The sequence below is a fragment of the Podarcis erhardii genome, assembly GCF_964252035.2.
Source record: "Podarcis erhardii genome assembly, chromosome: 13".
Taxonomy (NCBI): domain Eukaryota; kingdom Metazoa; phylum Chordata; class Lepidosauria; order Squamata; family Lacertidae; genus Podarcis; species Podarcis erhardii.
The window spans coordinates 39003733-39029190 of NC_138502.1; the positions used below are offsets into that span (position 1 = coordinate 39003733).

At 43.7% G+C, this 25458-nt stretch overlaps 1 protein-coding gene across 2 annotated transcripts in view; it reads left to right on the forward strand.

Annotated features, from left to right (window-relative positions):
- The window catches only part of MYO1D (myosin ID), a 175922-nt gene that overhangs the window by 18444 nt on the left and 132020 nt on the right, over positions 1-25458 (forward strand). For both annotated transcript variants that reach the window (XR_014150687.1, XM_081837683.1), the window contains exons 2-7: positions 12360-12568; positions 13638-13731; positions 15406-15571; positions 17957-18010; positions 20981-21076; positions 22935-23051. Coding sequence is in view for 1 of the 2 variants with exons in the window: in XM_081837683.1 (XP_081693809.1) it covers positions 12360-12568; positions 13638-13731; positions 15406-15571; positions 17957-18010; positions 20981-21076; positions 22935-23051 (736 nt within the window). In the remaining variant the exon portion in view is untranslated. The remainder of the gene's footprint in view (positions 1-12359; positions 12569-13637; positions 13732-15405; positions 15572-17956; positions 18011-20980; positions 21077-22934; positions 23052-25458) is intronic.

A 25458-nucleotide genomic window follows, 5' to 3' on the forward strand; every position in this document is an offset into this window, starting at 1 on the left:
GTGTTCTGGTTTTCGAATGATTTTTGGAAGCTGAATATCTGGCATGGCTTCTGCAGCTTCTGATTGGCTCCAGGACACTCCTGCAGCCAATCTGAAGTCACACCTTGGTTTTTGAATGGTCCCGGGACGGAACGCATTCTGTTTGAGAATCAATGTACAACTGTATCTAGAGAGTCACACAGTGTTAGAAACTGGGATAGAAAAGCTAGGAGCCAAATGGCTTCTGGGACCTGGGTTGTGCATGCCAAAACAGAATGTATAGTCACCCCAAGGGGTGGGGTGGGGTGGCAGCAACACTTTTTATTCTTTTGATAAGCATGAATTAATACACAATTCACATAAGTGACACATTGTTAATATCACATTTTTAGCAGAAATTGTTAATACATGTTTAATTTTGTGTTTGCAGTAAGAATAATGGTACCATACTTGAGTTTTCAAAACACTCTACTCTTTATTGTTAAACTCCTTAACATATTGTCTATCCTTAACATTTACTTCGAGGCTTCAAAACACAATACATTTCAGTAATCCTTGACTGTCAGCCAGGCGCAAAAAAGGGGCACCCAGACCACAAATGAAGAACTTTTAGGCGCGAAATGTGCCTGGCGCCCTGCTAATTTCAAACCCTGGGGCCACCGGTTCCCCATCCCTGCAAGAGAGGCTGCTTGCTGTGAGGCAACAAATGTCTGCTATTTCTGGCTACTGACTTTTAAGTCCCACCTGTGGTGAAATGGAAGTACTACCACTCTCTTGCTACATAGGGGAGTTCTGTTTTAAGAACATATAGCTGCTGAAAATAGCATATGGCAAGCAATATTGCCAGGCAGCAGCTCTGTGAACACTGTGGCACTTTTTCTTCTGGATACTGACATCATGAAGCCAATTTGTAGCTAAATATATGAGATTGTTTTCCTTATGTCACAGGGGCCACCTGTAGGCAAGTGCATTGCCCCAAATAGCCATGTGCCATCTTCATGAGGCAAATTTAGCTGCTTTTCCACTGTATATAGTTCAGAGTTGATTACAAGTGTATTTATTTATGTACCAATTATCTTTATCATCATCCTTAAGTCTCTTGAGTGCAAATTAGCCACTTTTAAGTCTGTTTGAAGGATTCTGGGTATTTCAGAAGCTTGAACTCTACTAATAATTTTTTTTAAGGAAGATGACTGCCTTGCCTGTTTTTTAGATCACTGTTCCTGCCATTGTTTCCATCTCCTTTTGTATCTTAAAAAAAGTGTACGATTATGATGGGCCACTTCACCTATTAGTTGTTGACAAGTAATGGTGACTTGTCGGAACTTGCAAACTAATGTCTCATACCTCTGTGTTTTTCCAGCTGGGGTTGCATCAGTTTTGTTTTGTCATGGAACGTACTGTTTTTTCCTGGATATTACCATGGAGGGCTTGTTTTCAGTCAGGGCTTAATCAGAATTTAGCCCTTGCGTGTAGAGTGAGGGCCTCTCAGCATAAGCAGAATATACTCCCTTCAGGTTGAGTAGCAGCAACTAACCCCTTCCCAATCCTGGGTCAGAGGGTTAAGTTCTAAGAAAGCTCGAGTTCCTCCTGTTAGTAATAGAGTACTGTTATGTAGCATGTAGTGTTTAGTACAATGATTTTTAGCGGTAGGTAGACGAGAGGTTGGACAGTTGTTCCAATATCTTGTTGACATAGGCATGCAAATTACCTTAGACATGTCATCTTACACTTTTCCTGGAATGGAAATAATAACCAAAGATCAAATATAAATTTGCATTGCATCTTTCAAGGTCAAAAATGCTTTGTCCATATGCAGAGAAAGTTACTGTGGTTGTCACAGCTCTTATTAAAATGTATCTTGGTAAAAGGCTACGTTGCCTTGACATCCTAATGTGTTTAAGATGGTTATTGGAAAGCATAGATACTCCTTGACTATCAGAAATGGGTCTGGAGAATGGTTTTTCTAGGCCAGAGGGTTTCAGACTTTTTCACCTAAAAGGAAGCCTTTTCACTTTTGTGCTTAAGGACACTTACCATATTTTTCGCTCTATAAGACACACCAGACCACAAGACGCACCTAGTTTTTGGAGGAGGAAAACAATAAAAAAAATATTCTGAATCTCAAGCCAGAAAAGCAAGAGGGATCGCTGCGCCGTGAAAGCAGCAATCCCTCTTGCTGTTCTGGCTTCTGTGATAGCTGTGCAGCCTGCATTCGCTCCATAAGACGCACACACATCTCCCCTTACTTTTTAGGAGGGAAAAAGTGAGTCTTATAGAGCAGGGGTGTCAAACTCAAATTCATCAGTGGCCGCATCAGCAGTTTGGTCACCCTCAAAGAGTCGGTTGTATCTGTAGAACTATGTGTCCACTCTTTATTATCATAAATTATTGTCACTGCATTCAATTATTACTGTTTTTTATAATAATCTAAGTAATAACTAGATCTGAAAGCAGAAACATAGTCAGAATAATGGCAAGTAGATATTCATACATCATATGTACTTACAGTACAGGAGAGAAGGGTTCAGGCAGCCGTTGGATCTGTCACATCACAGGATGGCATGCGCTCAATATAAAAACAAGTGGAGGTTTCCTGAATGCATGTAAAGTGGAGGTTTCCTGTGTAGAACGGCCGGCGCCGCTAGAGGGCAGACCTTCTCTGGCTTGTAGGCTGCTGCACATGCGCTGAAGAGGTGGCTTTCTTGTGTCAAAAAAGAAAAGAAAAGCGAGAATAAAAGGTGAAGGCTGGTGGCCGCCGGCGGCTACACGGGCCACATGACGAGGTCTGGCGGGCCGGATTCGGCCTGCGGCCCTTGTGTTTGACACCCGTGTTATAGAGCAAAAAATATGGTACTTGTTGCCACAAACCTCCTGCTCAGTGCAGAGCATTCTTTGACATGTTCTTGAACAGCCTTCCTCAATACGTTGCCTTCCAAATGTTAGACTACACTAACCATACTGTCTGGCGTTCCTAGGACTTGCTCAGGGCCAATGGTGCTGGTTCTTCAGATCATCTGGAGGGCTCTTAAGCTGAGGAAGGCTGCTCTATGGCACATCATCATACATGCAGGTCACTAGACATTAGACTGCACACACCCGTGTGAACTGTGTGTGTGAGCAAACACCCTCCCTATAGCTGTGTGGTGACAGCGATGATGATAAAATATCCATTGATATGCCTCCAATGAATTTAGGGGTTCCCCAGTTTGAAAATGATGGTCCTAGTGCCTTAATATTTTTCCTTGGCTGGGTCCAATATATCAACAGCCATTTATGTCAGTATTGCTCTAACCTTATGTCCTCTCAAGTCCCCGGACCTGATTGCAACCATATCTTTAGCAAGCAAATGTGCAGAGTCCTCACACACAGCTGTACATCTCTAATTCGCTGCTTGTAAGGCTTTGTTGACTGGAGTGCTAATCCAACACTGGCATTCGAAGAGGACTAGGATAAGGCATTTCAGACTCCCTCTTAAACTAGCCAGTCAGTGAAGGAAGGCAGGAGGAGGGAGAGCTGCGCCCACATCTTTCCTGAGCTTTCATACTTAGCATAGCACATTTGGGTGGCTGCTATGCTAAACTGCTGCTAGAAATTTGCCTTTGGCTTCGCTTCTTATAGGATTCTCTTCTTCCATGGATGTTTGCTTCATCTTCATTGAGGTTTTATATTGCATCTCTTAGCAAGTACTTCTGGGTTTCTCTTGATCAGTGGCTTTCAGAGCTTCAGAGGGAGCTGATTTGCCGCTACCAATCTTCTACATCGTGTGTATAGTATTGGGTGTGTTCTGGATGCCTTCTCCTTTTGTGCAGGTGATTGCTAGGACCAAAGGGCCTGGCTGGCACCCTGTACAAGCCCCTAGTTCTCACAAGCAGCAGGTGAGGTGATAATCCTGTGTCTAGACTTGATCAGTTCAGACTGAAGGTGAGGTGTTGCATGACTGAATGCCTTTCCATACCAAATAATAATAAATTCCTGCAGAGAACTAGGTGTCAAGGAGAAGGGTTCTAGCCAAGTTTTCTCCTTGACACGTATATAGTTGTTAAATGGAGCAGTAGTCAGTCAAGTGAGCCCCTCCTGCAGTCTGAAGAGGTCTGTGCGCAGGATTGCCATCTCAAGTGTTATTTGGGAAGGCTGAGTACATGTCCAGGAATATGCCCCGGAACCCTCTATGTACAACATTATGCATATCTTTCATGCTTAGATGTACTGTACAGGAGTTGTCAGCAAGATGAATAGATTTGCATATGAGAGTAGGAAATTAGTAAATTGCTATGAAATGTGTTTTCACAAGGATTCTTTAGGGGATTTCATGCACCCCATAAGTGTATTGGATCACCCGTGTCCACCTGAACTGGTGGTCAGAACATTCATTATAATGTTGGAGGGCAATTCCAAGACTGGTACCTAACCATTCTTGTGCCTGCTGAGACTTATTGGGTTGGCACCAGAGCACTTTCTCTGTTATGTATTTGTTGTTGCATTTTCTGTGGTGCAGAAATAAAGCACCAGTTCTAAGGAGTTCAGGATGCTTCCATGACAAGCTGCTTACAATAATGTGTTAACATGGAAAATACACTGTAGCGTTGCATTAACATGCAAGGCATGAAATAACTCGCCAACAAAAGAGCAATAATACTGTGCTCAGTCTCTGTTGGGTTACACATTATCTTGCCTTAGAAAGTTTAATTTAATATTTCCCCATTAGTTTGCTACTGGTGATAATAAATGGTCTGTTTAAACCAAAAAATGGGAAGAGGAAACAAAAGGCAATATAGTATACTGTTTTGGTTACCCTGGCATCTTCTTGTCCTGAATCAGCTTATGGGGCACATCGAGTTCAATTATTTCTGCGCGTTTTATGTTCTTCGGAGAAGGCCTGCTGCCTTTCCTGACTATTTCTAGGACTGGAGAACTAAATCGGTACATTCAAAAGCCCAGGCTCAAACACAATGTTCTATTCAGAAGTTCCCAGTGTTCACAGAGCAGTACCGAGTGCGAGTTTGACAAATGTAGAATATTTTTAAGAGAACAATGAAGCATCTGATGCTGCATTAGCAGCTTGTGTCTAGCTGATGGCAAGAAACAGCTCGGGATACCTATAAGAAATATTGTGTTTCCGCTCCTATACTTCAATAGTAGGAAGCAGAGGGGCTAAATTGCAGCAAGACTCAGTGTAAATTAAACGGGGGGGGGGGTTGCAGCTGGGATTAATTGTCACAAAGTATGTCCCTTGTGTGTAATCTTCCATCTCCTATATGGTAGCAATCTAGGCCTGTCCTCTGTGACTCTGGTGGTACCCACTAGTGGTATGTACCATATTTTTCGCTCTATAAAACGCACTTTTTCCCTCCTAAAAAGTAAGGGGAAATGTGTGTGCGTCTTATGAAGCGAATGCAGGCTGCTCGGCTATCCCAGAAGCCAGAACAGCAAGAGGGATGGCTGCGCAGCGATTCCTCTTGCTGTTCTGGCTTCTGGGATAGCTGTGCGAAGCCTCTTCAGGGCAGGGGGAGCCTTCCTCCCACTGCCCTAAAGAGGCTTTGCGTTGCTTTCACTGAAGCCAGAACAGCAAGAGGGATGGCTGCACAGCGATCCCTCTTGCTGTTCTGGCTTCTGGGATTCAGAATATTTTTTTTCTCGTTTTCCTCCTCCAAAAACTAGGTGCGTCTTATAGAGCGAAAAATACGGTAGTTCATACACTGCTGTGGTTGCTACAAGTTTTGCTCTTGGTTCATTCATAGTGCAGTGTGAAAGATTCTTGGCTTCACATGCCCTCCATGGTGATGTCTCCAGATAAAAGGGATCACTAAACTGTTACCCTTGTACAACACTTGTTTGTTTCATTAGAACTTAAGCTAAAGAAATTCATGAATGTGCCCAAGGTGAGAGATTTTAGTTGCTTTACCAGGAAGCATTTCTTCAGTACATGGAAATTGGCCAAAGGAGCGCATTCCAAATCCCACAGGTAAAATAGTAAGGAAATCAAAACACTTCTCCCCCCCCCCCCTTGTATTATGTCTAGATTCCTGTCATGAATGAGGATTGGTTTATGACCTTATAATGTAATGTCCTTGTTGTGAAGCTTTTCACCCCACACCTGTTGTTTGGAGTAAAAAGGGTGATTATTTGGGGTTGGAGGCAACTAAAAGAAAAAGTTGGGGAGAAAAGAGGTGAATGAGGTAGTGGTGAAAGAGTTATGTTTCTGCCATATTGGAGGTAAGTAGGGGAAACCAGGCAAATGCTAAGAAATGAGAATGAACAACAACCCAATGAATGTCTACTTGGAAGAAAATCCCATTGAAATCAATGAGACCTACCCCTACATCTGTGTGTAGAATTGCACCCTATAATGAGAGCAAAACTTGTACCTCAGGTGTTGTTTTTTAAAGAATGCAATGCTAATTGGTTAAAGTGCCATTATTCTGAGTCCTAAGATGTTCAGTTTTGATGATAGCCTAATGCACAGCTGCAGGGTTTGGCATAATACTGTATGTCAAATTTCCTCAATGCCAATACCACGTCATTAATGTTGACTTTGCTGAAAATTAGTGAAAACACCCCCCAACATTTCCAGAAGCATAATCTTTTAGGCACCTTAAAGAACTTCTGCAGCTCAAGCAAGAGCCTGCATTATATGGGGCCTAACTTACTCTTTCCCCCAATTATTAACAAGCTCAGATGTTTGCTAAATAGTGTGGTATTCAGGTGCAGTGTTTCCGAAGGGGCTAAATACTGCAGGTGCATTACCAAATCTTCTTTTACTTGACACTCCTTTGGTTCCTCCTTCTGTAAAGCTGTTACTAATGTTTTCATGTGTGTATTTTGTGTGTATGTAACACTTTTGCTTGGATCACATTCTCTGTTAATTTTAGTGAAATGGAATTTGAAGCACGTGTGCTTAGCATTACCCTTTGTTTTGCATTATCCTAAAGGCAAAAAAACTTGTAACTCTTCTTTTCTTTTCTTTTGTCAGGGAGGTCCTTCCAGGTGCCTCCTATTCTATTCTTTTCTCTCTCTGTGTGTGTTCTTTCTTTCTCTGTGTATAGTATAATTACTTGGAGTTAGGTAGTTGGTTGGTTAAAACAAATTAGGCAGGTGGCAATGGTAACATTTTTTTTTCTTGATTTATTGGCAGAAGGCACCATTGCCTCTGTCTGTTCCAGGAAACCAATCAGTTATCCCTCTGCTGCCTTTTTATTTTCCTTTCTGCCATAATATCTGCAGATAAAACAGGCATCCCAAGCCTGGCTTGCACTCCGCAGCCCTCAAATGTGGAGGAGGAATGCCTCACAGTACCCACTGACGCAAGCAGAAAGAAAAGTGTTCTTACACTCCTGCGTTTAGTGGTTTGGCTTTTATTTGCTTCTGTCCAAGGTCTTTTGCTCTGTAATATGCCGAAATTGCACTGTGCAGAAAACAGTTTCCCCTCACAAACTCCATATTCTTGCAGTTTGCCTTTCCCTAAATAGTGGCATGCCCCATTTTTTCTTCTGTATTTCCCAAATCCTTCCACTTTCTTCTTAAACTGCTGCAATAACCTTTCAACATGCCTGATTTAGAGAAACAAGTTATTGAGCTGTGTGTGTGTGTGTGTGTGTGTGTGTGTGTGTGTTCTGGCAGGAGGGCAGGAGGATGAATTTCTGGTCGGGCCAGTAAAAGTCTGACCTTTTGGCAACCCTAGAATTACAAGCCCATCCTGCTCCCCTTCCAGACTTCCTTCAAAGGAGAACTTGCCCTGTTTAAGAGTTGTATGTGAGTAAATTGCTTATCCTTGCCCTGCCCTTGCTTCTCAGTCCCATTCAGGAAAGGAGGGGCTCAAAATGCACGCTGAATGGCATTTCCTACTCTGGAATTGGCAGCCCTTAATGCTGAGTTGAAAAGGGCGTAGGACTCTTTGGTTTTCACTTGCAAATCTATTAACATTTATTGCAGGTGTGCATACTTCATAAGCAAGAGCGAAAACGAGATCAATGTCTAGGGAGGATGTATCAAAATGCTTCTGGCATTGTAAAACTCCATTGAAACCTGAACTCTCTGGGCTATATCTAACTAAATGCTTCTCAGAGCAGATCCATTAAAATAAGTGGGCTTAAGTTAGTCAGATCCATCAATTAATTGGGTCTGCTCTGAGTAAGACTTAGTTGGCTACACTCCTTGGTCTTTGGAAGCAAGTCAGTAATGCTGAACTTTCCCACTACTTACAAAGGAAATGCTTTCAGTAAGAAAACATTCCACACTAAATGAAATTTGGGATTCCGCCTCCCTTTACCTGTGTGTTCAGTGGGAAAAGAATTCAAATAGGTTGAGAATTTGTGAAACGGTTAAGGAATATCTCGTGTGAGATTAGCAGAAGGTGCTTCACTGCTGGGATTTTTTTTTTTTTTTTTTTTTTTTTTGCAGCATCTTTATAGCAATCTGGATGTTATGCAGTAGCCAGGATTTTTGTTGGAGGGGCATGTATTTTATTGGGGGGGGCAGAACCTCAGCTATATATTCTTATTGATTTTGTTGACTGCCCCTCCCTGCCCCCCTCCCGGCTACACCCGTGTGCAGTAGCACATGAAACTTAAAATACTGTATTTGGAAACCCTGAGCTCATGTTGAGTGGCTGTTTTACGGTACTTTAGAAAACATAGGCAACTCCATATAGCACTGGTATACATCAGCAGCTGAGAAGGGAGCAACCTGTGATCTTCACCGCACACTTGGTTTGGTCTTCCTTTCTCAAATTGAGCAATGGAAAAGGATTTGTCATATCCTGCTGTGTGTTTTAAGGGCATGGCACTGTGTTTGGGCCAGGATTGTGGTTCAGTCAGCTATCTGCTTTTAGAGTGAGTTAGGAAGTATACTGATCCCACCTAGTGGTGAAGGATTAGTAATAGGCTGCAGAAGATGGGGAGCTGTTGTGTGTGTTTTTTTGAAAGAAAATGTGGTGGGCAGGGAAGAGGTGGCTGCACAGTAAACAATCTCTTAGGTCAGGGATAGGCAACCTAAGGCCCGGGGGCCGGATGCGGCCCCATCGCCTTCTCAATCTGGCCCGCGGACAGTCCGGGAATCAGCGTGTTTTTACATGAGTAGAATGTGTCCTTTTATTTAAAATGCATCTCTGGGTTATTTATGGGGCCTGCCTGGTGTTTTTACATGAATAGAATGTGTCCTTTTATTTAAAATGCATCTCTGGGTTATTTGTGGGGCATAGAAATTCGTTCATTATTATTTTTTTCAAAATATAGTCCGGACCACCACATGGTCTGAGGGACCGCGGACTGGCCCACGGCTGAAAAAGTTTGCTGACCCCTGACTTAGGTCATCCATAGGGAAGACTCTCACACAGGTGTGCTAGAATCCTTTTGGACCTCAAAAGGAGATTAAAGACGCAGACCTTTGAACTTAAGAGCCTGCCCTTTATGGTTTCTGTGAAATCACACACATGCAGTCTGGAACATTTAAGACAGTTCTAGAGCTTCAGAGAGCATTTTAGTCTCTACCCTCGAGTAGGGAAACTCGGTGCCATGTGACTGACTTGAGAGTGAGAAAAACGTCTCTTTTCCTCAGCTCTGGTTTGACAGTGTTGTGAACTGGAAAGAGACAGCAGCAGCAGAAGAGTGCCCTATTGTTGGACCTATTACTTATAAAGCTCAGGGGGAGCTGGCAGATGCTGACTAATGCCTCCACCACCTACAAAGATATCCTGCTTGAGAAAGCCACAGGTTAAAGGGAAACAGTGTGCCCAAAGTGATCCTGCTCCTCCAGCTCCAGACCTGCCAAGATCACCCCCAGAACCCCAGAGCAGAGGTGGCAGCAGGCCTGAGTGGAAGCCCAGAGCCAAAGTTACAGTGCCCATCTGGCCTTATAAGCTCTCTGGGCTCTGAGCCCTGCTCTTGAGGAAGAAAAGCAGAATTCCTCTTCTGCTACAGATCAGGGCCACCATGACATACCAGGAAAGGATAGAGCAGCAGAGCAGAACTTAATAGGGACTTGCCAGCTGCAAAGCAACACATTATTCTGCTCATTATTATCACATTAGTCCGTGACCCACTTGACCTTTCTGATAAGGCAGAATTGTTGAGTCACATACCAGGGACTGGCCACTTGGCCTTAAGCATTATGTTATGAGCTTCTCTTGTGAACTTTGCTCGTTCTGCTGTTGTGTCTCTCTCACACGTTCCTTATCTTTCCTTATGATTTGTACAGTACTCTTTCATTGGTTTCCAAACACATTCCTGACATTTAAAAAGAACTTTGATCACCGTGCCATATTTCAAATGCTCTTACATTTCCCCTCATTGTTAACAAGAAATATTGTGCTATCATCTCCTTGTGTGTGGCTCACTGGACTTAAAAGAAATGTTGTTGAGCAAAGTTTCCTAGCTTGGAAGCCCACAGCCTTTTGTTCAGGAGTGTCTTATAATCACATCCTGTCTGCACTGCTTGCACTTTACCAAGCAGGAATTCCACGATACAACCCTTTGACTTGGAGCTTATCTCTGAGAAATTCCCTTAATACCGTTGGATGAGATAACTGCATCAGGGTCCCTGAAACTGAGAATCTGGTGAGTCAATCCCTTGAATGGATTGTAGAGTTGTGTGAACCATTTTTTTCTGTTTTAGAAAGCCTTCCACACAGCAAATATACACAGTTTAAGTAGTGTGGCTGATTGGAACATGCACTTTGCAGTAGTTTCCCCCTCCCTTCACCCCCCCTTACCTGAAAATAACAAGAGAGACAAACCTGGATAAGAAGAGTTCACTAATATGCTATCTCTGCATTCATCGCTAGGACTGATAGCACTTCCTCACCCCAGGGATTGTATCAGCATGGAGTGTATCTTTGGTACTGAGTCAGTTTATGAGAAAGCTGTTTGAGCCTATGGTTACTGTGGATTTTATGCTCTCCTTTAAAGCTGCCTTTCTTGTGGCTTTAATGTCATCTAGGTGTGCAAGTGAGTTATGCAGCCTACGCTCTGACTTGCCTTACATCAGAGCTTTCCAAACTTTTCATGTTGGTGACACATTTTTTTAGACATGCATCATTTCGCGACCCAGTAATTCAGTTTTATTAGCAAAGAGGAGGTGAAACTAACCCCTTTCCAGCCCCAGGAGCATTTGCGTGACACACCTACACTCTGCAGTTGACACAGTAACGTGTCGCAACACAGAGTTTGGAAAGTTCTGCCTTATATTATCCATACACAAGGGCAACATTATTCTATAAGCCGATATCCCTTTCCTAACTTGAATACAAAGTACCTTGGAATTTGTGTTTAGGAAGGATGTGTGTGAAATACTATTTTTTTTGTTAGGCCTACACTGGGAATTTAGACTTGCTTAAGAGTTTTTTCACACAACCTTTTACATTTGTTTTGATGCAAACTGATTTTTTCCAACTAGATTTTTAAATGTTTTTAAAGTGGTCTTGTTTAGTGCTTCAGTTGTCACTTTCTGTATCGTATATTAAAGTACAGGCAACTCCCAATTTACACGGAAGTTGTGTTCCAATGCACCACACATTTAAGTGAAATTGCGTATACAGTGGTACCTCCGGTTGTGAACAGGATCCGTTCCGGAGGCTCATTTGCAACATGAAAAGCCCACGACCTGAAGCGCCATATCTGCGCAGGTGCATGGCGTGATTTGGTGCTTCTGCACATGCACGAAGCGTGATTGGTGAAACCTGGAAGTAACCCTTTCCGGTACTTCCAGATTGCCACAGGATGCAACCTGAAAAAACGTAACATGAAGCAAACGTGACATGTGGTATGACTGTATTTGAGACACCATTGAAAAAGCCTGCAAGCACCCCGTTCTGCTCCCACCATTTCCCGTTCCACCCCCTTTTGTGACTTTTTGGGTCACTTCTGGGCTCGGCATTCGGCGTGATGTGAGTGTGCACAGTCACACACATATTGAATGTGGGGGGCAGTTTGCTTGTACTAGCTTAATATTCTTCTAAAAGTTGTTCCAGAATAGTGAGATTGGTATTTGGAGCCTTGATAGGCAGTTCTGGTAGTAGGACTGTCATCACAACTTCTTACACATGTTCACTTGAACCTATAAAAATTGTCATGGGAGCTAGATTCTTTTTCAGTGTAATAAAAACTGGTTCTCAGGATGTCTAATTCTGCTTCTAGATAACCAGATTCTATGTTTACATGGAAAACTTGGCGGCATGTACAGTGCCTATAATCCTTCCTAATGTACTACATATGTTTTCCATACAAGCTTTCAAACGTTATTACCTTTCTGTTAGTCTGTGAAATACTTGGGTCAATTGACTAACGGGTATGATCAAAAGCAGCTGAGGAGATGTGCAGAAGCTCTTGTATGCCCTTTGAAGTTAACTCTCTCTGTGTCCTTTGTCTTTGTCTTGCCCTGCCTAGGTTTGAAAAGGGACGGATCTACACTTTTATTGGGGAAGTGGTCGTTTCTGTAAACCCTTACAAGAACCTGAATATCTATGGACGGGACATGATCGAGCAGTACAAAGGTCGGGAGCTGTATGAGCGGCCCCCTCATCTCTTTGCTATTGCGGATGCTGCGTACAAAGCCATGAAGAGGCGATCAAAGGATACCTGCATTGTAATATCAGGTGTGTTGCAGGGTACCTGCTACCTCCAACCTGAGTCACATTCTAACAGCCCATTTGAAAGTTGAAGCAAAGGAAGTGAGTCTGGCTGCAATTGTGTTGTTTCTTCTAGTGCAGGGATGCAGCAGTCACCCTGTAGTTGTTGTTGTTTTTTCCTGTTTCCTGTTGTTTCCTGTTTACGCACACACGCGCGCGCAGACACACACACGGCACTCAAGTGCCAGCAAAAGTACAATCAGCATTCCTAATTTTGCCCAAAAGGACCCAATTGAAATAATGTCACCCACCCAACACTGCTTTTGGGATTGGTGTTAATGGTGCTAATATGGTTCCATTGGGTCAATCCATGGCAAATTAGGAATACCGCCAAAACTTGCAGCTTTGCTGAGGCTTGAAGTGTCAACAAAGCTTCAAAAAACATAGATGAAGCAATTCTACAAACTATGCTTTTAGCAGTGCGCCTTTCCCAACTTTCTCCTTCTCTAACACTCACCCCATCTCCAATATAAAACTTAGAATTATAAGGAGCTGTAATCTGTTGAATCAACCTCAGCTTAGGGGCAGGCAGTGCTTTTTAAAGAGCTGAACATTGCTTGAGAGCTGTTTTGCTTCCTATGGTTTTCATGTTTCATTTTTTCCACACCGGTCAAAAGGGTTTTGCAGTGCTTTGAGGCAAATCCCACCCTAAAACCTGTTCACCAGAAGCAAAAGTGGAATGAATTTACATACCACAAGTAAGCAGTTCCTCTTTCTGTCCATCTTCTACTGTCTCAACACTGTATGCAACTTTCTAGAATGCCATACAGAGGTCTTGCCCACTTCTGCAGTTGCTATTCTTCAACTAGAAATGCTACAAGTTGAATTTGGGACAGTACATGGTCAACACATGTCCTTAAATTCAGCTTGCATTAAAAACTGACAAACCAGAAATGACTTAAACAGCAAAATACTGTAGTACCGTGTAGAGTGATGCTGAGAATAAAATGTGTCCTCTTTATATCTACTACAACGTGATGTTTTTGAACTCTTGTGAAAGCTTAGAAAACATTTTTTCCCCTGTCTGTGCCCCCAGGTGAGAGTGGAGCAGGCAAAACAGAAGCAAGCAAATACATCATGCAGTACATAGCTGCCATTACTAATCCAAGCCAGAGAGCTGAGGTAGAAAGGTAAGGCGACTATGGTCCTGGGAAGAGGGAACATGTTTGGAATGTAATATGGTACATGGGGCTGTCCTTGAATAATTACCTGGAAGCTTCAACAGCATCTTGCCGCTAAATTGTGTGAAGGATGGGGTGATGCTGATAGCAAAGGACACAATTGCCCCTACCTGACCCCGTGGTTTCTAAGCACAGCTCCATGTGCTAGTGTTAAAATGGCTTGAGTCCTACATGTCTTCAGTGCTGTTTCTTTCTGTATGTTCCATTACAATCTGTACTGTTTGGTTCTTTGTCCTGGCCTTTGACACCCAATATATGTGCCTCAGGCACTGTCTCAGTGGTCTAAACCACTGAGCCTTTTGGGCTTGCTGATCATAAGGTTGGCAGTTTGAATCCATGTGACAGAGTGAACTCCCATTGCTGTCCCAACTCCTGCCAACCTAGCAGTTTGAAAGCGTATCAGTGTGAGTAGATAGATAGGTATCACTCCGGTGGGAAGGTAAATGCCATTTCTTTGTGCTCTGGCACTTGTCACAGTGTTCTGTGTGCCAGAGGCGGTTTAGTCATGCTGGCCACATGACCCAGAAAAGCTGTCTGAGGACAAATGCCGGCTCCCTTGGCCTGAAAGCGGAGATGAGTGCCGCACCCCAGAGTCAAATTCTACTTGACTTAACTGTCCAGGGGTCCTTTACCTTTACGTGCTTTAGGGCTCACCCTATTCTTGTGAATGTAATGTGTTTTAACTGTTTTAAGTTTTAAATTTAAAATTGTTCTAACCTGCCCTGGGACTAGCTGATGAGGGGCAGATAATAAAATAACTTAAAAATAAGTAGTAGAATGAATCACCTTTGGGCACCAAGGATGCGTGGTGCATGCCCTAGGCTGCACATTTTCCTTCCATTGAAGGTATGCCTAGGTTCAAGGGTTGCTTTGGAAGTGCAGACTTGGGCCTGGATTTTTTGGGGGAAGAGATTGAGCTTTTAATGTGCAATGTTGGAGCTGAACAGACTGGGTTTTTTTTTAATCATCATCATAATCAATCTTTATTACGGTCCAGAGACCCAACAAATCATTACAAAGCAATACACAATTCATACAGCCTACCTCCAAGTTAAGCAAGCATTTTGTTCAGAATATAGGGATTATTTGCTCTTGCAACCACCGATAAAAACTTTGCCACTGCTAATGTTCTAGCATTTGTCCGGTCTTCCAATAGAAACCTGACATAGTGAGCCTCCGATTTTCCTGGGAAAGGTACCAGCAAGGGTAGTATCAGTTCAGCCCTGGCTTGCTCATGTTTTGCACAGTGCAACAAAATATGTTTTATGGAATCGATGTCTTGAGCACACGAGCAAAGTCTGTCCTGGTAGGGAACTCCTCTCAAGCTGCCATCCAACACTGCAGAAGTTTTTTTTTTATGGGGCTGAGCTTTAGATACAAACAAAGAATACAGTGTCCAGCAGCGCTGGATTAAGCCACATGCCGGAGGGGAGCTTTATGTTGAGACATGTTTTGGTCTACTTTGCTTGAGCCTTTCATGAGCACAGCTTTTTTAATCCCACAAAATCACTAATGTGGCCATTCCGCTGCTTGCATATAAAACATGTTGATATGCAAACTTAGAAATACATAACGTCTAGACCTGGTTTCCTGTTCCTTTTTGTGCCTGTCTGCTCTCCAAAGGGTGAAGAACATGCTGTTGAAATCCAACTGTGTCTTGGAAGCCTTTGGCAATGCCAAAACCAACCGAAACGACAATTCCAGCCGGTTTGGAAAGTATATGGATATCAACTTTGATTTCAAAGGGGACCCAATAGGTGGGCACATCAATAATTACTTGCTGGAAAAGGTAAGTTTGCCTTGCCAGTAAAAAGCCATCATGATTTTTCGTAGACTTACTTTAGAATGATGAGAAGGATTACTATATTGTATGCATCCGCTAAGGAAAGCTCATGGGATAAGAACATGCCTTACTCCCAGCAGGACAAAAATCAAAAGAGTTGGCTTTAGCATAGTGAGCTTTCCAGAAAATAAAATCACAGCAGATGTCAAATGCCATGGTTTTAAAATAGAAGATCATGCCGCAGTAACAGAACTTTCTATTACATGTTCAGTCATGGGTTGATGAAAACCTCACTTAAAAATGGACTAGATGGTGGGACTGTTTTGCTTTGCGTGACTATGAGAGCTGGCTGGCTTTCATGTGGATTTCTGTGACAGCATCTGGTGTTTTGGGTGTGGGTGTTTTTTTTTTTAAGCATCTGCATTTGTTGCCCTCGAGCCTCTTTGCAGAATGAATGTAGTCTCAGCCTCTCTCTCTCCCTCTCTCTCCATCTCCATCTCAGTCTCAGGGGTTATTCCATATTTGGTACTCATATCCCCATTTGCTCATAGTGACACACTTGGGATAATTTATTTATTACAGTTATATCCCATCTTTCCCCTCCAAGGAACTTAAAGTGGTGTGCACAGTTCTCCTCCTCATCATTTAATCCTCACAACAACAGTATAGGTTCAGCTGAGAGGCAATGACTGGCCCAGTATCACCCAGCGAGTTTTATGGCTGAGTGGACATTTGAACCCTGGTTTCTCAGCTCCTAGTCCAACACTCTTAACGACTACATTGCACTCAATCTCAACCATTATAGCTGTGATGGCTTGCAAGGCATTTTAGTGATTTATTTTGGGTTGTTTTTTAAAAAGTGAAGTTGGTTTCTATCTCAAATTAAAACATGAAGGCATTTCTGCTGGTTTGGTAAGCATCCCATTTTTTAAGGAGTTGGCCCAGTTTGGTTCATTTGGAACAGGCCCTAGACAGTGGCGGAGGAAGGGGGTGCGGTCTGCCCCAGGTGTCATCACTGGGGGTGTATGTGACAAAATGAGTTTTTTTTTTAAAAAAAAAATTGGGCTCACGAAACTTTTTAGGAATGACATGGTGACTTAGGCGCCTGCAGGTTCTGCGCTGCCTGAAACGGCAGTGTGGGACCTGCGTCTGCCTATTGCCTGTCCCTCAGCCGCCCCATAGCTGAGAGGAAGGCAGCGGAGAGGCTCCAAGCATCAGAGAGGCTTGCCCCACCCCCATAAGTGTGGATCACCCTGCCCCATAAGCGTGGATCGCCTCGCGCCAGCTGCAGGACACAACCCCACACCAGGCACCCGAGCGGCTAGCTACGCCGCTGGCCCTAGATACAGTACTTGAGAAGAGTTCTGAAATCTTGGATTACCTAGGAAGAATGGACTAAATTTAATGATTATTTAATTAAATATGTTAAATTAATTGGAAACAGCTTGCAGATACTTAATTGGCTTAGGATTTTACATAAGTTAAGTGATGAATTAATATGTTCAATTTCGAAATGAAAAGATTTAAGGATGTTAAATGTTCAAGTTAAATTTTATAAGAACTATGATTTGGAAAAACAAAACAAATTCCTTCCAGTAGCACCTTAAAGACCAACTAAGTCAGTTCTTGGTATGAGCTTTCGTGTGCATGCACACTTCTTCAGATACACAGATTTGGAAAACCGTTAAAAGGATATGCATTGAAATTCAACCAAGGGGAAGTGAGGAAGTGACTTAGCAATGTTAATAAGTGTAATTTTTAATAAGGTTATGATTTACGTTTGTTTGTCTTAGTTTGTTTATAATTTTCTGAAAATCAATAAAAAAAATTGGGGGGAAAAAAAGAAATCTTGGATTACCTAAAAATACTAATAGAAATAATACCCTATTTGTCATTGCCATGTCCTCTTTCAGCCAGCTTTTTTGTTGCTCTAAAGTGCTTAATAGTAACTTTTGGGCATTCCATCCCACCTTTAAGTGGCTCAGCAAATAGACCATAGTGGTCCTGTGCCTCTATTGTAAATCCAAAGTGTAACTGCTGCCAATGCTCTTTACCTAGTTGCTTGTTCAATTGCAGTACTAAAAAAACTGCCACCACCTCGTATTTGTATTGGACTTTACAATGCGTGGGGGGGGGGGGGGGGGAGAGCCATTGATGGCAACACATCATCAAAAATTTACAAACAGGCTCAGTACTTCAAAACAGTATAGACATGTCACTAACTAACTAACTAACTAATGTTATATAGGCGGTTTCCCACTCTGGTGTTCTGGCCTGAGCCCTCTAAAACTTTGCCATGACATCACTGATGCCCTAGTCAAGAGACTTAAACTATGTTGGGTAGCAAAGCCAACTCGTAATCTTTCCCTTGTTTCTCTTGTTTCTCTCTAGTCACGGGTGATTGTGCAGCAGTCAGGAGAGCGCAACTTTCACTCCTTCTACCAGGTGAGCTATAGGCTTGGTATGCTAAGGTGAAATCAGCAGCCGAGTGAGTGAGTGAGTGAGTTGAGTGCCTCTGAATTCCCAGGAAAGACTGCTTGATTGCTTTTTGCAGTGTCCCTCATTGTGTGTAAAATTTTCAACAGATGCCACATCTCACTAATCCATGCAGGGTATATGCTTGGCTTTGATTTGTCATTTGCTAAATACAGTAACTTACAGATCATCGGCTCCAACCCCTTGCTCTGCTCAAAGGCAGGCTCTTCAAGCCTTACTCATCCAAATCGAATCCTCATTGGGTTTTTTGTTTTTGTTTCTCTTGGAAGGGTTGGTGATGCCGGTTCTAGATACAGATGGAAATAATTTCCCTATACTTCCAGCAAGCAATTAGAGTAACTGGATTCCAGTCTTGAACTCCTCTGCAGCAGACTATTCCTTTGGGGTAGTCCTTTCCAAAAAGACAACCTAAGTAATTAGCTAGGGTTGGAAAATGCTCTTCTAAGGTTGCCTGCTATAGCTTCCTGCCTTAATGGCAGTACATTGTGTTGCTAAATCTCCTCTGTACAACTTTTTATTGAATAATAATATAATTTATTATTTATACCCCGCCCATCTGGCTGGGTTTCCCCAGCCACTCTGGGCGGCTTTTAACAAAATATTAAAATACAGTAGTCCATCAGACATTAAAAGCTTCCCTAAACTTCAGATGTCTTCTAAAAGTGTGGTAGATATTGTTCTCTTTGACATCTGGTGGGAGGGCGTTCCACAGGGCGGGTGCCACTACTGAGAAGGCCATCTGCCTGGTTCCCTGTAACTTGGCTTCTCGCAGTGAGGGAACCACCAGAAGGCCCTCAGCGCTGGACCTCAGTGTCCTGGTAGAATGATGGGGGTGGAGACGCTCCTTCAGGTATACTGGACCGAGGCTGTCTAGGGCTTTAAAGGTCAGCACCAACACTTTGAATTGTGCTCAGAAACGTACTGGGAGCCAATGTAGGTCTTTCAAGACCGGTGTTATGTGGTCTCAGTGGCCGCTCCCAGTCACCAGTCTAGCTGCCGCATTCTGGATTTGTTGTAGTTTCTGGGTCACTTTCAAAGGTAGCTCCACATAGAGCGCATTGCAGTAGTCCAAGCGAGAGATAACCAGAGCATGCACCACTCTGGCGAGACAGTTCACAGGCAGATAGGCTCTCAACCTGAGTACTAGAGGGAGCTGATAAACAGCTGCCCTGGACACAGAATTGACCTGCGCCTCCATGGACAGCTGCAAGTCCAAAATGACTCCCAGGCTGCGCACCTGCTCCTTCAGGGGCACAGTTACCCCATTCAGGACCAGGGAGTCCTCCACACCTGCCCACCTCCTGTCCCCCCAAAACAGTACTTCTGTCTTGTCAGGATTCAACCTCAATCTGTTAGCCACCGTCCATCCTCCAGCTGCCTCCAGACACTCACACAGGACCTTCACCACCTTCACTGGTTCTGATTTGAAAGAGAGGTAGAGCTGGGTAGGGTGATTCTGTCATAGTTTTGTGCCATCAGATAAAGAACTTCACCTTTTTGAGATCTCTTCAGTGTGTTTTGAAAACTGCAGAGAAACCCCTTCCCTCCCTTTCAAATTCCAGCAATAGGTTAGTAAAATTAATTCAGGTGGACTAAATGATCATTATTATTATTTATTAAATTTGTATACCGCCCTTCATCCAAAGTTCCCAGGGCAGTTCACAGCAGAAAAATACATAATATAACAAAAACACATGGACCAAGGTGCCACATTTATAGGGGCAGGCAAGGTGACCTGAGAATGGCCAGCCCTTCTGACCCATAGGGAAATTTTTCTACTCTCAAATATGACAGTGAGCTCTTGCGTGTGAAGCAAAACCCCAGCCATGCATCCGAGAGGAAATGTAATTGCTCCTCTAGTATTAAGACTGCCCCATCCAAAATCCCAGAGTTGCCAGGTGGAAGATCTTAAAGGGTGGAGCAAATATGTTATTGAACAATATTTACTGCAGTATACACGTCCAGGTTTATAAACCACTGGAAGGCTATACCCCCTGCCTCCCAGAAATAATTTTGCGGAAAGGGGGAGACCAACCTCTTGCCATCCATAGAGTGAGTAGTGAAGGAGCAGCTGCTCCATTTCTTACTTTCTTCTTTCCTCCTCAGTCCATGTTCCTTTTGAACCATGTCTCTTCAGATTGTGGGCCTGTGTGCAGGAGCTGTACACAGGCATGGGCAGAAGAAAGATTGGGATCTACAGGTAGTTCTCTGGGTCATTTGTGGTGAATTAACAAGGGTTTCTAGCTACTAATAGCTTTAATAATAGAACCAACAAAGGTGACTTTTCCCACATAAATTGGTATTGAAAACAAACGCCTAAGCTTAGAATATGTTCTGAGGAACTCCTGCCCATCATTTCTAACTATATGTCTTTCGTACCTGGCTTTGGTAGGGGACGTGGATGGCGCTGTGGGTTAAACCACAGAGCCTAGAGCTTGCTGATCAGAAGGTCGGCAGTTCGAATCCCCACGACAGGGTGAGCTCCCATTGCTCGGTCCCTGCTCCTGCCAACCTAGCAGTTTGAAAGCACGTCAGGTGCAAGTAGATAAATAGGTACCACTCCTGCGGGAAGGTAAACAGCGTTTCCGTGCGCTTCTCTGGTTTGCCAGAAGCAGCTTTGTCATGCTGGCCACATGACCCGGAAGCTGTACGCCGGCTCCCTCGGCCAATAAAGCGAGATGAGCACTGCAACCCTAGAGTCGTCCGCGACTGGGCCTAATGGTCAGGGATCCCCTTACCTGGCTTTGGTAGGTATATCTTGGGGTTTTAGAAACAGAGAAGGTAGAATCAATGAACCTGCCCACCCCTGCTGTACAGCATTTAGAACTTTTAAAGTACTTTAATTGTGGATAATAACAATAGTATAAAAGCTGAAAAAGAAATTAATTTGGATAAATGACTCTCCGACTTTCTCTTCAGTTACTCCAAGGAGGTTCTGAGCAGCTTCTACGTTCCTTACATCTACATAAGGATTTATCTGCGTACAGCTATATTGGTTCTGGAGTGCAGTTAAAGGTGAGGGTGTTGCCTACTCATGAGGAATCTCTTTTTCTTGGTCCTTTTGAATTGTGGCATGATCAGCCATACTATGGACTCTGCGCAGCTCCAGCTGAATTTATGCATTTATGCCAATTTGGTTATCTGGTTTGGGCATAACGCTAATAGTTTAGCATTATAATTCTAATAATTTAGTATTATTAGAATAAGCCTTGGACACATGTGTTCCTCCAATCCTACTCTAGAAAGCTCACACGGAGGAATTAGAAAACTTCTGCTTTTGCTCAATTTTGGATTGACCACAAACCTGCACAAGCTGCAGTTGTTTTTACCAGTGTTGAATGGAAACAGTCCAATAGATTTAGACGCATCAAAGTGGTCACATTTCCCTCTCTTTCTTCCGATGTAGATCATGCACCAAGGCAGTTTCAGTTCCCAAACCAATCTGAAATTAATCCGGATAATCAGCTTTATTCCAAAGTGTCTACAGAGTTGTCTGACCACCACCCACTTGAGTACCTTGTCAAAAATGCAAATATATGAGATTGACCTAGAGTTTAACAGGGTCAAGCAATAGTTTGTTAAAATAGAGTGTCACAACTGCCTCCTTAAAACCACGGGAAGCACTCATTTAAAAGAGAGAAGGGGAGAAAAAGAATGCTGACCATCTATAGTTTGATTTTGATTTTCTTGGATTATACCAGCACATTGTGGCTTGAAATTCTCTACATGCCTTGTGTACATCCTTTGGTAAAATAGGCTGAAACAATTGCAATTGGTTACCCATGGCTACTAGCTATGATGGCTATGTTCTGTGTCCACTGTTGGAGGCAATATGTCTCTGAATACCAGTTAATAGGAATCACAGGTGTGGAAAATGTTTGTTGCGCTCGGGTCTGGGCTTCCTACAGGCATCTGGCCGACCACTGTGAGAACAGAATGCTGCACTAGATGGGCCAGAAGGCTTTTTAATGTTCTTAACTAAGTGGCCTTTCAGCACAGACTCCGCAGTCATCGTGGCATGTGAAATAGATTATCCGCTATAGGTTATCTACTATACAGTGGTACCTCGGGTTACATACGCTTCAGGTTACATACGCTTCAGGTTACAGACTCCACTAACCCAGAAATAAAACCTCGGGTTAAGAACTTTGCTTCAGGATGAGAACAGAAATCACGCGGCGGCAGCAGCAGCGGGAGGCCCCCTAAAGTGGTGCTTCAGGTTAAGAACAGTTTCAGGTTAAGAACGGACCTCCGGAATGAATTAAGTACGTAACCAGAGGTACCACTGTATACTGAAGACATAGAGACTTCTACCTGATGATAAATTGACTCTGAGGAAGAGTCATAGCTCAAACTACACAGGACGTTTTCTGTTTTCAGAGTAAATATTGTGCAATACAGTGGTGCCTCACAAGACGAAAAGAATCCGTTCCGTGAGGCTCTTTGTATAGCGGTTTTTTCGTCTTGCGAAGCAAGCCCATTGACAGCTTAGCAGATTAGCGCTATTAGCGGTTTAGCGGCTTTTAGCGGATCAGCTGATAAGCGGCTTAGCAGCTTAGGAAAAGGGGGGGAAAAGGGGGGAAAACCCGCAGGAACTCACAAGACATTTCGTCTTGCGAAGCAAGCCCATAGGGAAATTCGTTTTGCGAAGTGCCTCCAAAACGGAAAACCCTTTCGTCTAGCGGGTTTTCCGTCTTGCGAGGTGTTCGTCTTGCGGGGCACCAGTGTGTCTCCAGGGTTTTCTTCTTCTTTTCAACTCACCAGTGCAGAAATGTCCGCCATGATTTTTCTTGTCTAATACTGCACCATCTGTGTGCATGCAGCGGTCTTGCATCTGATTAATTTGTTGTTGTTGCTGCTGCTTCTTTTTCAGTGTTCTATTAATGACGGTGCTGACTTCAAAGCTGTCGCTGATGCTATGAAAGTAATTGGATTTGAACCAGAGGAGGTTCAGACAGTATACAAAATTCTAGCTACCATTCTCCATTTGGTGAGTAAGGGGGCGCCATGTACAAAGAGATGAATCTCTGGGCTGCTAACATGCTGAGGTGTGTGTGTTGATTTGAGGAATAATCAGGAGAGCGAGAGCAAAAGAGCACACTTTGAGTGGCATTATGACAGAGCTGCAGCTCCGGAAGAGGAGACCACTTGTTTCTCCACAAATTCAATATTTCCTGTCAGTACCAAGCAAATGTAGAGATCGCTACTCTCTCTTGTCCAAATCTCATATTGGATCTGACTGAGGAAAGCTGTTGAATGCTTCTCAAATTTAATTGCCTGGGATGATTAGCACACTTTAGGCTTAGAATCCCTTTACTGGGGAAGGAAAAGAATACTCTGTACCAGCATATACTTATTACGTGGGACTTGTCTAGCAGATAAGCCAGCAATCAAGGTTTCATTTTTAAATGAGTTTATGACAGATGTGTCACTGTTTTGACAGAATGGCAGAAGACCTGACTCCAGCTCTGTTACTTCATACGGAGGTAGAAGTGGAGTTCCTAGAACGCTGGAGGCGAGGGCACAGATTGTTTGTTCTGCCTCCTTTGCATGCGCGTCTTGTAAATTGACTGGAATAGTAGGTTTTGGGGTTGTTGGGTTTTTTTAAGGAGATTGCAGTGGAGTGAAAGAATTGGAGCTTAAGCCTTTTCAGCAACTTGGGAGCTGCTTCTCAACAAAGATCTTCATGAAGCTGCATTTATCTGTAACAGAAAAGAGAAGCCCACCAGAAAGAGAGTTAAAAGGACTTCTCATTTGGGATGGGTGAGGCGTCCAATAGGCTGGGTTTGGACATCCCATTGCTCAGAAAGACAGGGAACATGTCATTAATCCCCTCCTTCAGTTTATTCCTTGCGTTTTCAAGGACAGGCTTCTCTCTAACCTTCCCACCTTTCGTTGGATGACTTCAGGATTTCCCCTCTTATCTATCTTTGTTTTACAGTTGTTCCTAGATCTCTAGTTTTTTCTTCCATCTTCTTGGTTTTTAAGGTAAAGGTAAAGGGACCCCTGACCATAGGTCCAGTCGTGGCCGACTCTGGGGTTGTAGCGCTCATCTCGCTTTATTGGCCGAGGGAGCTGGCGTACAGCTTCCGGGTCATGTGGCCAGCATGACTAAGCCACTTCTGGCGAACCAGAACAGTGCATGGAAACACTGTTTACCTTCCTGCCGGAGTGGTATCTATTTATCTACTTGCACTTTGACGTGCTTTCGAACTGCTAGGTTGGCAGGAGCAGGGACCAAGCAACGGGAGCTCACCCGAATCACGGGATTCGAAATGCCGACCTTCTGATCGGCAAGTCCTAGGCTCTGTGGTTTAACCCACAGTGCCACCCGTGTCTTGGTTGTTGTTTTTGCTTTTTAAAAAAAACCCTCCTTAAATGTGCTGTGTCTTTTGTCTTTTGCCTCTCCTCCTTTCCCCATGGCTCCGTTTAGAGAAGGCAGGTGAAACCGCAAAGGAAACAGTTCAGTGTGAGAGAATAGCTAAATGTAAAAAAATCACAGGTGCCTGAGACTGAGTCAGCAAACTTTTTCAGCAGGGGGCCGGTCCACTATCCCTCAGACCTTGGGCAGGGGCCAGACTATATTTGGGGGGGGGGGGATGAACATATTCCTGTGCCCCACAAATAACCCAGAGATGCATTTTAAATAAAAGGACACATTCTACTCATGTAAAAACATGCTGATTCCTGGACCATCCGTGGGCCGGATTTAGAAGGCGATTGGGCCGGATCCGGCCCCCGGAAGAAGAAGAAGAGTTTGGATTTGATATCCCGCTTTATGACTACCCAAAGGAGTCTCAAAGCGGCTAACATTCTCCTTTCCCTTCCTCCCCCACAACAAACACGCTGTGAGGTGAGTGGGGCTGAGAGACTTGTGAAGTGTGACTAGCTCAATGTCACCCAGCAGCTGCATGTGGAGGAGCAGGGACACAAACCTGGTTCCCCAGATTATGAGTCTACGGCTCTTAACGACTACACCACACTGGCTCCTAGTTTGGCTACCAATGCTCTAGCCGTAAGCCTCTGTAGTCGGCCTGCTCCTGTTGTTGTTTAGTCGTGTCCGACTCTTTGTGACCCCATGGACCAGAGCACGCCAGGCACTCCTGTCTTCCACTGCCTCCTGCAGTTTGGTCAAACTCATGGTGGTAGCTTCGAGAACACTGTCCAACCATCTCATCCTCTGTCGTCCCCTTCTCCTTGTGCCCTCCATCTTTCCCAGCATCAGGGTCTTTTCCAGGCAGTCTACTCTTCTCATGAGGTGGCCAAAGTATTGGAGTCTCAGCTTCAGGATCTGTCCTTCCAGTGAGCACTCAGGGCTGATTTCCTTCAGAATGGAGAGGTTTGATCTTCTTGCAGTCCATGGGACTCTCAAGAGTCTCCTCCAGCACCATAATTCA